The sequence below is a fragment of the Theobroma cacao genome, chromosome 2 (genome assembly GCF_053813885.1).
Source record: "Theobroma cacao isolate CCN51 chromosome 2, ASM5381388v1, whole genome shotgun sequence".
In the NCBI taxonomy this organism is placed as follows: Eukaryota; Viridiplantae; Streptophyta; class Magnoliopsida; order Malvales; family Malvaceae; genus Theobroma; species Theobroma cacao.
Window position 1 is genome coordinate 1,748,203 of NC_142640.1, and position 14,659 is coordinate 1,762,861.

Here is a 14,659-nt window from a genome sequence, read left to right on the forward strand (position 1 = left end):
TCCCAATAGAACAACATAGGTCATCTTACAGCAGAGAGACAAAGGAAACTGCGTGATTACTAGAATGGACAGCAAGAATATGTAATGGTCTTCTGACAGTTTGAAGAAACAGAAACTGGCAGGGGTTTTGAAATTGTTCTCTTTGAGCTTTAGTGTTCCAGTGACCATATATGGTTCGGTCAGATCAGTCCTTGGAACAGAATGCAGCCGCTCTGTTCTTTATTTTGGGGACAAGGATTTACCCTACCGTTTGAACATGCACCAATCATTGAGGTAAATGTTCAAACGCAATGCAGCCGCTTTATTTGAGACATAAAGAACAGTTTCTAAACAATGTTCAGACATAAAGAGCATCAAGTACGAAAGGACTAATGACTTGGAAGTTAATGTTTCTAAACAATTTGTCTTCTTTCCTAGAAGAGCAAACCAGAAATCAAGTCAGAAAAGTTGGGCTAGCTACAAATCAGCCTGAAAACTGCGATGTGTAAATTTTGAGGTAGTTGGCAATATTGCAGATTTGTCTGCAACATAAGAAGTTACAGGACCTACAGTTAATCAAGGTACTCTATTTGGAGAAAGATGGGAATTAGAACAATAACATACAAAATTTTATTTGAATTCAAAGGACCAGAGTACAAGACATTTCCAAACTAAACATCTCTCAAGGAATCTCTTCTATACAAGGAACTTAAGGAGGAGGATTCATTTCATTTTTAATAGCAGCAGCCAGCTGATCATAGGCTTCTCCCCAAGCATTCTTCATTTCTGTTGACCACATTTCTGGTACTGCTTCCTTAATTGTCTCCAACAATGCAAATTTTGTGACCTACATAATACAGAGAGAATACATTGTCCCTGCTAAATGAGCAAATTCACTTCTAAAACTTTTTCGCGGTATACGCTGAGCAGGATCAATGCATTTTGCAGCCTAACTGCACTAGTCTTACCTCAAAATGTTCATCAACAACACCATACTTGAAATGGGTGGCACCTAAATCTTTCAGATTGGATTCTCTCACTGTAACTTTGCCTGCCTTTCGAAGTTGGACAGCTGATTCACAGGTCTGCAAAGCAGTACAGATAAATCTTCTAGAGAATAGTTCCGTTCACTATACAACTTGGGCAGCTACAAACATAACAGATGAGGAAAAGGAGACAGTAAAAGATAAGAAAAAAAGAATCAACTGACCATAACAAAGACAGTCATGGCATGGGGTTTTAGTTTTGGGTTTTGCTCCAGAGGGATATCTGAATCCCTCAAAAATTTGAACAGCTTCTTAGCAGAAGGGGCAATCTCAAAAATCCTGAAAATATTTTCATTCAATAATCACTTGAAATTAGTCTGTTCCATCACACATACTAAATATAGTATATTCTAATGAAGGGAAAGTGAACCATGTAGATAATTAACCTCAAGAAGAATTTAAGACCAAGTTCACCAGCATTTTTCTTCATCGAATTCCATGATTTGACAACCAAAGCTTCTTGTTCTTCAGTAAATGCCCTCACTTTGAATCCTCCATCTCTTTTCACACCTTATCATATACAAAAATTAACATGTGAAGACCAAATTATATCCTTTGCCAAACAAGTGGAATGAAAAAAAAAAGTAAGAGAGAGAAAATTACTTCTGATTGATTTTGGAGTTTTACAAACAAGATCCGGCCATGATCCATTTCTCTTGACCCATGACAACTCCAGGTAGTGATGATGCATGAGTTTTGACCCATAGTTTGCAGTCAAACAGATGTTGGGGATACACCTTCCATCGCGCATGCTGATGCCAGCTGCAGGGGTAAATAGTGATAATTAGAGAAACAGTAAACAAACTGAATGTAGCGAACGATAGGAGAGGAAGGATACTAACCATCAGAGAAACGAATGGTAGTAGCTTTCGAAGCTGAAGTGGTGATTGTCATGGGATTCATCTCTAAGAATTGAAGAAGATGCTTGGAGTTTGGACAGTATAGAGCAGCAAGAGTTAAGACAATATAGGCATGTAGCTATTACCCGGTGGTTTCCTGTCTTTGCTCTCACGAAAGAGGGGAACACAAACTTTGGCTTACAATTGGACAAAAAGACTAACCTTTCATTGCCAGGAAGAGCCGACAACATTGTTTACTTCGTTTTATTATAGTGGTAGTATTTTTATTCGTTGCATCATGCAGGTCCTGAAACAGTGAACTTTTTCACGTCGTGGACGTCTTAAGGCGGAGTGGTTAAATACCAAGACAAATTGACAATCCGACTGTAGCGGCTACATTCAGGGGAGGTCTCATCCTGCAAAATGTTTTTTGCTTCTAAATGCGATATCATGTTAAACAATTTAATAAATGAAATCGACTTCAATATCACATCAAATGCTTTGATAAATAAAATAAATAGAATGATGAAATGAATGACATTGATCGATTCTTCAAAGAGACGCCATACGCATTTTAATAATTGAAATAGAACGTCACAAGATGAAAGATGTCATGCCATTTAGCAATATCGAGCCTTGATCATAAAAGCATATATACATTGTAATTCTCAATTGAAGATTTCTCGCATTTTTACATCCCATCTTTATCCCATTTCACAAGAGCATAAACCAACCTCATTTAGAACTAGGAAAAATCACAAAAACCAACAGCCGCTGAAGTAAGCTTCATTACACCTGATAGCAATAAAAGTACAGTTATACACACAACGGGGAGTAATATCAAATTAACCGCACCCATAGTTTACATCTGGCTTTGCAACAATTGATTCAAATGGTACTTCAATCCTCTCTTTCACCATGCATCTAGCTTCCCCATCCTCCATCACCAGGACTTTCCCAGGTGGACATTGAACAGTGGAATTCTTCTCTTCAGTTGCACGTTGCTGAAGCATGCCCAAGAACTTGAGAGGAGTACCTTTCCCAAGGTTTGGCACAAAATTGGACAAGCTTAATATGTATATTACACCAACCAGGGGAAGCACTGTCTTCACTGCTGAACTTATGAAGCAGCCCAACCCTTTCCTTGAGTTTTTAGAATCGTCTTGCTTTCTGTTCTCCTCATTTCTGTTAAGGTTCTTCTTTGCTTCATTTGTTGGGTCACCAATGGAAACCCCATTTGTCAAAGACTTGTATGTTGACTGTAAGTGTGACAAATAACCATTATCCAAAACCAATGATTGTGGGGGGCGACTTGGATATGGAGGAAGGAGGAGATCATTGTTGTTCTCCACTGTTTCACTAACAAAAGCAGAAGCCTCGAGAATCACTTCCAAGTCCTTCCCTTGATATTCTTTGAGCTTCTCCAAGAGCATTGTCCGGCTACAATCAATCTCAGCAAGGGCAACTTCCTTTTCATACCGTTGCTGATGTTGCAGATTCTGATAAGTTGAACCATTCAAATTATAAGGATCCCGACTTTTGTTAATTTTGAAGAAATATCTTATCAACAAAAACATCTATTTTGTTGGTATACCATTTTCATGCATGCAAAGACATAATGAATACAGTTCAATTAGTTCGCATAGCATCCACTGAGTCTAGTGGGAAAAGGAAAAGACTTACCAATGCTTCAAATTCTTGGAAGTTAAACTCTTCCTCAAGTAACATCGTATAGAAAATGAGTTACTCTGCCCCCGTTTCAGAAAAACAAGCAAAAGAAAATGTCTATATGGTTAAAGCCTAAACGTCCTGATTCTTGAAAATGACCAAATGGTCATGTAGCCACACTAAAACAGAATGACCTTAATCTTAAATGAGAGTTTCCATACTTCTCTTCACACCTAACCCTATGTAAACTAATTAATAGGAGAACTGCTTTACAAATTCTTTCTAATTTCTAAATTTCAAGCACTGAAATAATGTCCATAAAACCATTTTTTTTACATAAATGCAGTCTCATAAAAAAATGCCAAAAGCAAAGGCAGGTAGTAAATGCAGTATAATCATATAACTATAACAGCTTTTTGCAATGCTGAGTACTCATAAACTACCTCCAATTTTCCTAACCTAGTCTCCAGAGCTTTTCTTAAAGTTACCAAAAAAGCGATGTCTATAGCAATGCTGATGGTGTTGTTCAAATGGTAAGTACTAGTCTGTGAAATTAGTCACAGAACAAGCAAGCCACCACTATCAAAAGAATACAATTGGGGAAAGTTGTATAAGCTGGAAATGATTCAATTCATTCAGATATAGAAACTCATATTGACGAACTGTTATTCAAAAACAAAAAATTTGATGAACTCTGAAGCTATTTGTTTAGTTTTACTATATCTAAGCAATCTAAAGCCACAAAGAAAAAAGACAAACATCTTCCTTCCTTTTCAAATTGCTTCTAATGAGAATCTAAAAAGTACACTTAATTAAACAAAAAACTGGACCATTGGTACTAAATCTAGGAATAGGGAGAAACATAAATACAAAAGAAACAACGATTAATCTCTGATCCCAACAAAATGCAATCCAAACCATACTCCAAAATGCACTTAATTCAGTCAGAAAAAAGAAATGCATCTCAAACGATCACCATTAACCATTTCTCATTATAGCTAATGTATTGAGAAAAAACAAAAAGGCCCAGCTTTACCCCAAAAATTTGTTATTTATATTAGAACTTAAAATTGGGATTCCATGAGTAATTTCCTTTTACTTTCACATACTTTCAGGCATAAATGTCAATAACAATGTTAAAACAATGAAACAAATTCAGGGTCTTTCAAGGTTTGTAACAAAAACAAAACTACTACTAATATCTAACAAAATGGGGAGGGAAAAATTTCAGATTTTTGAGGAGAGAAACCTGTAGAGCAACGAGCTGGGCTTCAAGGGATTCAAGGGCATCTCGAATGTTCAAGAGCCTCTCAGTTTCTCCATCTTCTTCTTCTTCTTCTTTTTCCTCCTCTTCTTCTCCTTCTTCTTCAACTGCTTCATTGAGTCTTTGATGAGAATTAGGGTTTTCGTCTCCATTAAAGTTACCTTTTTTATCCGTTTGCTCCTCTTCTTCTTTTTGTGGGCTTTGTTGTTTTGGAGAAACAGGCTTGCTGGCGGTGGCCTTTTGGATGCAACTGCTGATTTTCAATCTCAGTTCCGTAGCTCTTGCTAATACTAACCCTACTCCCTCTTCTTCCATTTCTTTCCCTCCCTCTCTCTCTCTCCCCCCTTTTTCTTTTTTCCTATTTATTTGTTTATTTTATTGTCCACAAGTCAAAATTACAAACTATTTCAATATCTTAAATGAAAAAGAAAAAGGGCGATGGACGTGGGATTTGTTCGTTATGGCCAAAAGGGGGGTTGGGAAAGGGGGACAGAGAGAGAGAGAGAGAGAGAGACACAGCAAGAAGTGCCAAAAAGGCCTTTGGGCTCTGATGCATACAGTACAATCGATTCTGGTGACCTTTCGGCCAGCAAATGGATGGGGTTGGAGTTTGGGTTTTTTCTTTTGGAGTTTAATAAGGCCAAGAAAAATGAGCTGATCAAACCCAAAGCCTCAATAGCAATGGAAAGACCAAACCCTAACCCCCATTTTTTTGGCAAAACAAGATTATGTGGGCTCCGGGTACCTATGGTTCACGTGGCGTTGCATGTGCAATAATGGAAGTAGTCATTTTCTGTTTCTTTTTTTCTTTTTTTAAGAGAAATTTCAGTTACTAGCAATCGCATATTTAGGTTAAATTTTAATAAACATTACTATGCTTTAGTTATAGTGATTAAGAAATAGCTTAGTGTGAATGTGAACTAAGATCAAAGATTGTACTGATAAAAATTAACAAGACAATTTCAGTTATAATATAATATTATACACAAAATTCATACAGGGATTCCCTCCCGTCTCTTGATTCTGTCATTTAGTTGCTTGCACATGATGAATAACTCAAAGACAATTAGGAATGACAGCCAAATCACAACCTTGTCAATGGAGATATTAGTGATCAAACAGGATCAAGAGTCGAAGACTGAAGCCACAGGCTTTCTATTGAAGTTGACAGCTATGATTTATCTGTCATTCGAAACCTGCAAAGCAGCAGTATCTCAGGCATTTAAAAGGGGCTAGAGATCATATGACTACGCTAATTTCTTTTGAAAACAGATATCGGAAGGCAAAGTTGTGGGAGATCCACTCAATGCTTTTCCCATTTTTCCTGTTGCAGGACTGCTGAAGGTTCTTCCTCAGGGAATCAGGCATGAATTGCTCAACCATCTGCAGCAGACCAGCTGAGCAAACATCAGAATCTCTTGCAAAATACTCCATAACCTTTGGCAACAGAATTTTCTGTTCTTTGTTGACACTCAAATTTGACTGGATGTATTCTTCTTTTGCAACTTCCAGTTCCTGGAACACTTTCTTGGGCGTGTATATACGGACCTAGAGAGTCATCAAAGTCAGTGACTATGGTGATAAAAATTGAAAATTTAACTTCTGTAACACCCTACAGCCATGACATATGATCTCAGGGAGGAGTTTATTAAAGGGCAAGAGTGTACCGCAGGATCGGAATAACTTCCTGAACAAAGTGCAAAATGTAGAAGAGGTTCTGGGGACTCAATTGCATAAGCTCTTCGAGCATCTACAACCTTAAATTTGGTCTTTGAAGGAAACAAAAACCGTAGCCACTGCAAGCAGATGTAAGATGTTAGTTTTATCAGTGCCAAGACAAATGAGTAACTGAACTATCCTAGCATCATAAACTAAAACAATTAAGCTGGGATAGTTGATAAGAATTTCTGGGAATGGGTGGTACCTGTCCTGGACGAGGCAACCGACATCCTAGAATAGAACTCTGTATTGTGTCTATGCTTATGGTCTGGCCCCCAACGTTATATGCAGCCTGGATCATCCATAGGCTTGTCAATGAAAACATCCATTCCATGATCTTTTGTTAAATTAACCAGAAAAACTCTGCTCACCTTGAGTAACAAGGACAATCTCTTCAGATTGTTTTTCGGAATGCCATAAACCAAAAATGCCTGTAAGAACATAGCAGGTTGCATTTGCTCAAGGGTCTTACTGGAACAAGGTGTAACGAAGATTAAATATAATGAAGATTGATATGTGGAAACATTACATGCATCACCAGAGCATTGTGTACATTAATCCAGAAAGCTAGCTTCTCTTCATGTTTCATCCTTCTAACATCAACTTCTTCCAGCCGACAAACAAGTGACCTTTTAAGACAGTAGATTTTGTGATTCAGTTTATTGTCAAAGAGACATCAAATGTACATGGGATTGGTATAGAAGGCTCACCTATAATATTGCAGCTTATGTTCAATATCCTGTAACTTCTTACTATCCCTACAAATCCATTGAACCTTCACCATAGAGCAGTAAGGTCCACTGAATTCCTTGGATTCCCCAATGCCGAAAGGGCTGTCAAAATGTGAGTTGAAAGATGAAAATTTTCCACACTGTGGACTCCACATATCACCCTGACCTTGTGAAGATGAATTTGAAACAGGAGAAGACAAGTAACCATGATTAATCAAAGGAGGGTCTGCAAGTTCACAATATATGGCTGAAATGGTCTTGATCATCTCCTCAGAAAGCCAGTTTGGTGTTTCGGGAACATGATGGGAAATACTGCTCCCGAGATGCTCTGCCAAGCTGAATCCATCTGAAGTACCGATCTGCGCTTGCTGGAAATGGAAAGGAACAAAGAATCAGAAATCATATATCAGAGGGTCTTGTTAACTTTCATTTGCAATATATTTTAGCTGTCTAATGGCATGTACAATGGAAATGAGTAATTGACATTGATTCAATTTACCTCCAACATGGACAAAGGCAGAGAATGGTACAAGTCTACAGCTTTAGCCACAGTTTTCTGTGGAGAAGTAACTGAAAACGCTGATCGTTGAGAGAGTGAGGAGTGGCTCCGATGAATGCTAGAATCTAACAGCTTCTCTGCACCCCAAATATCACTGCATTCCTTTGGAGGATTGCCAATTGAATTCCGAGAGGTCTCCAGATCACTAGATTGAGTAGCTAGATTTTCTTTGTCTGACATGATGTAATGTGCCTGAACTTCTGGAAACATTTCTTTATGTGCCACTGAGGTTCGTCTCAAAACTTCACCTACGGTCGTTAAAGACGAGAATCTTTTATCAAAGTTTTTACGGTACAATGAGAGAAGATACTTTTCCAAATAGGCAACTTCCAGTTCTAAAACTGCAATCTCCTTGATAACTTCCATGGCAGCCTGGAATTACATAGATAAAGTACCAAATTATCAATCAGCTAACAAACTCTTACTCTGCAAAAACATGGAAATGAATTGCACAGGGACAACAACACAAGGGAAATGTAGCTAGCTTGAAAATCAGTGAATATGCTGTCTTCAATCATACCCCAGAAAAATAAAAAAGTTTACCTTGGGGATTAAATTTTCAACTGCTACGTCATGGGTAAAAGGCCTATGACTTAATGCCTTCTCCAATGCACGCCGAACCACAAACTGGTCCAGCAATCGTTCCTGAAGGTGTAGAATCTGCAGAAAAATGAATATGTTTCTGTTGTATCTGATCTTTGTATGCATATCCCAAACCTGGATAAGCTTTGCGAATATCCCACCAAGGTGACTATAGTTGGAAAAAGTTGGGAATGTTACCTCTTGCTTCAACGAGTTTTGAACTTCGGTGTTTGAAGTTTGGCTCTTCTTTGCTTCAGCACGGCCCTTTGTCTGTCCCATTTCCTTCTGTAGAACAAAACCAAACAATCAAACAACTAGGACATACAAGAAACAAGAACACCAAAGAGAAAAGAAACGATATGGGATTCTTACAGGGTGATTGCAAGCTTCTAAGATTGTGTTTAGCTTGTTCTTCTTGACTTTTTTCTGAAGTGGATCACTGTCAACACAAAAAACAATGTAATCAGCTGATCTTTGCACCTTTTTCATCTCAATAAGAAAGCCTTTCAAGAACTCTCCTATTTTCTGTGCAAGCAGAACCTACTTTCGAGCTTTTCAGATGTTAGACAGAGCTCAGATTCTCATTCCCAACCAAACCCAGTTTAGAGTGTTGCGTGCGGATATGGTTAAGGGGGATTTGCCGGCACAAAGCATGCGATATGTTTTCCCAGTTCAAGCAAGACTTCACTCGAACTACAAAGAAGGGAAAATGGAACAAAACCAGACTAAGTAGAAGAAGAAAACATCAAAGCTACCTGTTGGAACGCTTGTGTCTAGCCTCCAAGAATTCAAAAGGCTTCAGATAGGAACCCCGCCAACTTACTTTAGGCATGGTATGGTTTATTGGGTACCCCTCAAGTGGCTTTCGCCTAGGCAGAAAATTCACTGAAACAGCATTAAATGCACATCAGGTATTGACAAAGTCTTAACCCAATAAAAAAAATATCCAGAAGGAAACATCCAAAGCCCGCATTAATTGCAACAGAATATACTATAAAAATCTGCTTACACAAGGTACACAAGAAAACACTCTGATAGAATGAGACTACTCACACAGAAAGTTTTTTGAAAAGCTGAAACAGATTAAACTTGAAACTCAAGGTCCAAATTGATTCTAGCTAATAATTCAAATTAACCAGAGAAGGTATATCAAAGAATAATTGTTCCCTTAACATACGAAAAACTACTACTAATCAAGAACAGTGCTAGGTTAAACGTGCATAGGTGGAAGAGCTACATATGAGCTGTATACAATGCCTAAAAGGGTGTCCATTTCTTTGACTAGTCCGTTGTCTTAGAAAGCTATACCACCTTTGAAGCTAGCTTTTTGGAATGGTGGGCTTTTTTTTTTTTTTGCATTGCATTAAAAGGAGTAAATCAGTTTTTGTTGTGCCTTTGTGGCTTTTGATTGAGGACGAATGCTCAAAAAGTTAAACTCAGGGCATTCAAAAAGGACCAGAAGGGACAAGAAACAATGAGGTGATGACTAGTGTATATATAGGAATAGTGCATTGGTTTGCATGCGGTTTGAACTGTATGTACACTTCATTTTCTTTGTGCCATCTCACCACCATTAATTCAAGCAGGAATACAAGAATAAAAATGGAACTTGGGACCCATTTTAGTTTGGTTCAATTAAAATCATCAACTACATTCATATAACAATTAAATAATTTTCCACCGAATGTTAGAACATAGAATTGGAAAAATGTTGAAATTGCTTCAAAACGTGTAATAATATCATTATCTTTAAAATTTTATTTGTTTTCACTGATGGTGTAGTAAAATGTTACAGATTATAAACCTTAAAAGATATAATGAAGCATAATAATTAATTATGTTTTACATTAACGAAATCAATCTATTGAGTATTATTGGTAAATGACAAGATTACTTAGGCTTCCATATGATTTTCTACTTTTACATGTAGAAAAAAGCATAGGTGACTACTGTTCCTAACAAGCACAACTATCTGTTTCCAACAAATATGACTTTTGATTCAAACATACATAATTGTATATTTAACTATTTATTTTTTAATAGATATTACTTTTTTGTTTATTAGTGACGTATATTTTTGTGATTAAAAAATAAATTAAAATAAATAAATAAAATTTATTATTTAATTATTTGCAAATGCACATATCATGCGGACAATTGCAAAGTGTCATTATTATTAAATATTATTAATTTAATTAATTCTAAAAACCATATCACTCGCAGCATATCTTGTTGACATTGAACATCAATTTTTGCAAACTGATTTACTTTCCGAAAAATATGTTAGATTGTCACTTACTTAATTGAGACATTAGAGTTTCAATATGCAAAATACAATTCCTCAACTTTCTTGAGACAGTATTACCATATCAAAGTTTAGCACCCGATACGTCAAATTCTACTATTTTCTAATCTCACTCTTCAATGTTAATTAATCACATACTTAATTAACATTTCTACAGTCAGAAAGAAAGAAATTAAAGAGATGAGAGAAGTCTAAACAGGGAGATTGCAAACATCAGTAGTCCCTTAATGTCATCATCAGATTCAATTGAACCCAGGATTCCTGCAACAACTAATAAGCAGAAGGAACACATACATATACCTGCTAAACTTACCACTGTTGGATTAGGACTAGCACTTGCTCTCTCTCTTGAATTTGAACTAGCTAGATCATTCATTTTGAACCCTGCTTTTGTTAGCTTTGCATGCTTTGTGCGTGCAAAATGTAGGAAATAATAAGTGCATGAAGGCATGCAAATGATTTCTTGACTGAGCTAACTTTTATATTAAAAATCCCTTTACTTTCTATTTTTATTTTTTCCAATCATGTCTGCGTCATATCCTATAACATGTACGTGTTGATGGTAGCTAGCTTTGCTACTGAGAGATAATGGTTGGTGCATCGTGCCATTAAAATAAGCAAAAAGCAAAGGAAAGGAAAGCAAGCCCTCAAAAGGGCTGAAAGTTGGGGGGTCAAAGAGTAAAAACGAAGGATGTTTTTGATATGAAATGACTGCTTTGGTGGGCATTCCTTTGTCTAATCCCTTTAAGGGGAAAACATTAGAATATATACAACCATGAAAGACTCCACTTTTCTCGATTCTTTCCCTCAGAAAAAAGTTTCTTGCCTTTTCTTTTCATGGGATATGGTGCTACCAATGGAGAAAATATTTCAACATAGATAATTGAAACTTTCAATGCATTAATTACCACATAATATTGCTATGAAGTTTATAATGACATATATACAGTTTACTTCAGTACATCATTTGTCATATCCATAATCACTTTTAATTCATATCACTTCGTTGTCAAAAGATGTTATACTGTTGTTAACGGTCCATAATCGATGGGTTTAATTTCATGAGTTTATAGATGATGCAACGTAAGTATATAATAGTTATATATAAAGCGTTTTAAATATAAATCCTGATAACTTTAACTGTTAAGATTAAACTATAGGACATGCATGTACTAATGTCTGTAAGAAAGTTGGACCGTGTTTTATAATTTAATCTAAATATGTTGATGTATGAAAAGAAGTTTCTGATTTGGTTCAACCCGAAGAGTCAACCTGGAAGAATCCATGGACTTGGTTCATCAGCAGAGATGCCATCTAACAACTCAGATAAAAACAGGGTAAAACATGGAAAGAAACAGGAAAACAACCTCGTTCTTGAGCAAGTCAAGCATCAGTTATCCATGGAAGCTGACAGACATGCTTGTAGTTGAATTAAAAAAGACAAACTCGAGCTCATTTATTGTGTTGTTTTATGCAAAGCGAACAAAAATTCTACAAACTTCAAAGACATTTGATTTAGTGCAAATATATATACATACATACATATATATATATATATAGCAATGGTTGAAAAATGGTGGATTAGAAGATGCCCCATGTCTTCAGGGGTCCAGGATTATATATATACAATTTGTCTAAGGTTCCATGTGCTCTAAATAAGCAATTCATTGGAAGGTCAAGTAGTAACTCTAAAAAATGTATGCAATTTCTTCTCTCAAGGATCAGAAGTATATTCTACACCTTGGCAATGCGATAATCCTGCACTTTAATTGTCAGAAATGTATGAAATGAACCTCATAACATTTATAAAACATGATTTTTCAAGAGTCAAAACCCCAAAGCAAGCAAAGTTTCTTTCAAGGAAGCAGAATCGAATCTTGAACACTGAGATTTGCAAAGAAAAGGAAAAAACTGATGAGTACCTTACAATCTTGGGGAGAGAGTCTGAGTAGAAACCCAAGAAGAGACACATGAAAAAAAGTGTTACTTTGAACTTTCCAAAGGCTAAACTGAGCAGCTTAGTCAATGCTAATGATAGGAGCAAAAAGTATCTGCTAGTTTCTGAGCTCTTCTTCATATGCTCTTGTCTATTAGATTGAGACAAGAAATCATCTTCTCCATGTTTAAAAATTCATGGACTTCATACTCTTATACATTTATCATGAAATTTAGAAGCAAGTGAAGTTTAAAAGTCTGTGTGTGGCCAAAAACAAGAACCCTAAGTTTGTGTGCCTGGGGATTTCATTGGCATGGACTTAATTAGCTACTGCCAAACCTGCTTTAGTTCTTCTATTGATCCAAATCGAGTCCAACATGCATATAAAGAATTACTATTGTTTTGGAACCAGAAGAAAGTTATGCAAGACGAGTTAAGGTTTCCAAATGATCTGCAAGAAACTTATATTGATTCACCTCATTATCCTATTGTTTCATCTTATGAGAGTGTTATGACTAATTACATGAGCCTCTTCTATTAAGAACTTGAAAGCTATAGAGTTCTGCAAAACAAACCTTCGACCAATTACCTTCGGCACAATCCATTGGATTATAACAACTTCAGAGCGGCAAGATAATAAGTATATGATAATCAGATAGAAAAGGAACTACTTACTAAGATTTGCATAATCATATGGCTGATGCACATTATTAATCTGTGTCTTTGCTTTAATGATGTCTATTATTGGTAAGCAAGATTCAAGCAGAACGAAAAAGGTGAACTAGTTAGCTCTCTTCCATTCTGCTACAACTTGACTACTTTCTCTCCTGGGTCCAGGAGATGGAATCTTATTCACAAGTTAGATGTCCCAACCTTTAAGAAAGAGAAACTATTGTAATGCTACAATTGACTAAAAAAGAGTATGCAACCTAACAGCTATCAAACAATTTGCCAATAGCCAAGTGCTTGATTTCATTAGTTGGATATACTTTACCTTTCACCAATGGATGTACAACAAGACATCCACTAGTGGTATTCAAATTAAGTACTATCCTTGGACCTTGCTCCCTGAATGCTTGATGTTATATATACACACATGCATCTTTAGTTTTTCAAGGTATGTAAAAGAAAAGGAAGAGAATCGGGGGCCACTTGGTAAAGTTTCAGTTTCTTTATTTCCTTTTGGGTATTTTTTAAGTAATGGCTGCACCATAAGCATATAGGCAAAGCAGATAGATGATGCAATTAGAAACAAAGCGGTCAAACTACACCTACCCCCCTCCCCCACTTCCTTCCCATCCAAACAAAATTTGGTATACAAGAAAAATTATGTACTATCAAAGAATCATGCTATCAAAAAAACTTGTCAACTTATCTGAGATCTAGCCTTGCGTTTGTGGCCCATAGATACAATTCACAAGCTCTTTACGAGTACAGGCAGGGAACAAATTTATATTCTTCAGTATGCTCAATCGCCTGAGCACAAATGGGAAGCTGGGTTGGTCACGCGCGGTAAAATGAACCACTTCATTGAACCAGAGGCACATGAACAGATTCATCAATGGCGTGTGTTCTCTAACAATAACTGAAGCTTCTGCTAGAGCGGCAGAAAACAATATTCTGTGGTATTAGTTGGGGCATTCAATAAGATTATCCAATGACATTTTCCAAGCAGCTTTAATGAATCCAAAACCCTGTCTTCATCATCAATTTCTTCATTTTCTTATCAGTTTTTCATTTAAAACCTTTTGCAATTTATGTGAAAGGTTTTTCCAAATAGTAATCAGTAATAAGGCTTGCAAGATAAAACAGTTCTGTAAGTTTTATCTGATATTTAATTCTGAACACCTTCCCTTCTCTGGGATCAGCTCCTGTATATTAACAACCTCTACTTCCAGCTCTTAAACCCAGTCTTGACCACCATCTAACAACAATTATTCAGCCTAGTACTATCATATAGCCAAACCATGCATGGTAGATGCAAGTAAGTTTTTGCTGGCGAAGAATACGGTGATTGACAGATTGAGGGAC

At 36.5% G+C, this 14,659-nt stretch overlaps 2 protein-coding genes across 3 annotated transcripts; both read right to left on the reverse strand.

Moving 5' to 3' along the window:
* Nucleotides 1-586: 586 nt before the first annotated feature.
* On the reverse strand, nt 587-5,184 carry LOC18607268 (plastid division protein PDV2-like). Its single transcript, XM_088803300.1, has 9 exons — nt 4,782-5,184; nt 2,715-3,363; nt 2,599-2,609; nt 1,868-2,003; nt 1,629-1,787; nt 1,412-1,535; nt 1,190-1,304; nt 948-1,064; nt 587-826 (listed from the first exon to the last, which is right to left on the reverse strand). The coding sequence occupies exons 1-9, from the start codon at nt 5,109-5,111 to the stop codon at nt 689-691; spliced, it is 1,779 nt and encodes a 592-aa protein (XP_088659426.1). The 5' UTR covers nt 5,112-5,184; the 3' UTR covers nt 587-688.
* A 554-nt stretch (nt 5,185-5,738) lies between these two features.
* Nucleotides 5,739-9,272, reverse strand: LOC18607270 (uncharacterized). Of its 2 annotated transcripts, none has more exons than XM_007041336.3 (11): nt 9,143-9,272; nt 8,760-8,826; nt 8,586-8,672; nt 8,349-8,465; nt 7,746-8,177; nt 7,226-7,614; nt 7,045-7,144; nt 6,887-6,946; nt 6,721-6,807; nt 6,464-6,592; nt 5,739-6,344 (listed from the first exon to the last, which is right to left on the reverse strand). In XM_007041336.3, the coding sequence occupies exons 1-11, from the start codon at nt 9,217-9,219 to the stop codon at nt 6,036-6,038; spliced, it is 1,854 nt and encodes a 617-aa protein (XP_007041398.3). In that variant the 5' UTR covers nt 9,220-9,272; the 3' UTR covers nt 5,739-6,035. The 2 variants fall into 2 exon arrangements, with proteins under 2 accessions (XP_007041398.3, XP_007041397.3); XM_007041335.3 differs by lacking the exon at nt 9,143-9,272 and adding an exon at nt 8,932-9,136.
* Nucleotides 9,273-14,659: the final 5,387 nt, after the last annotated feature.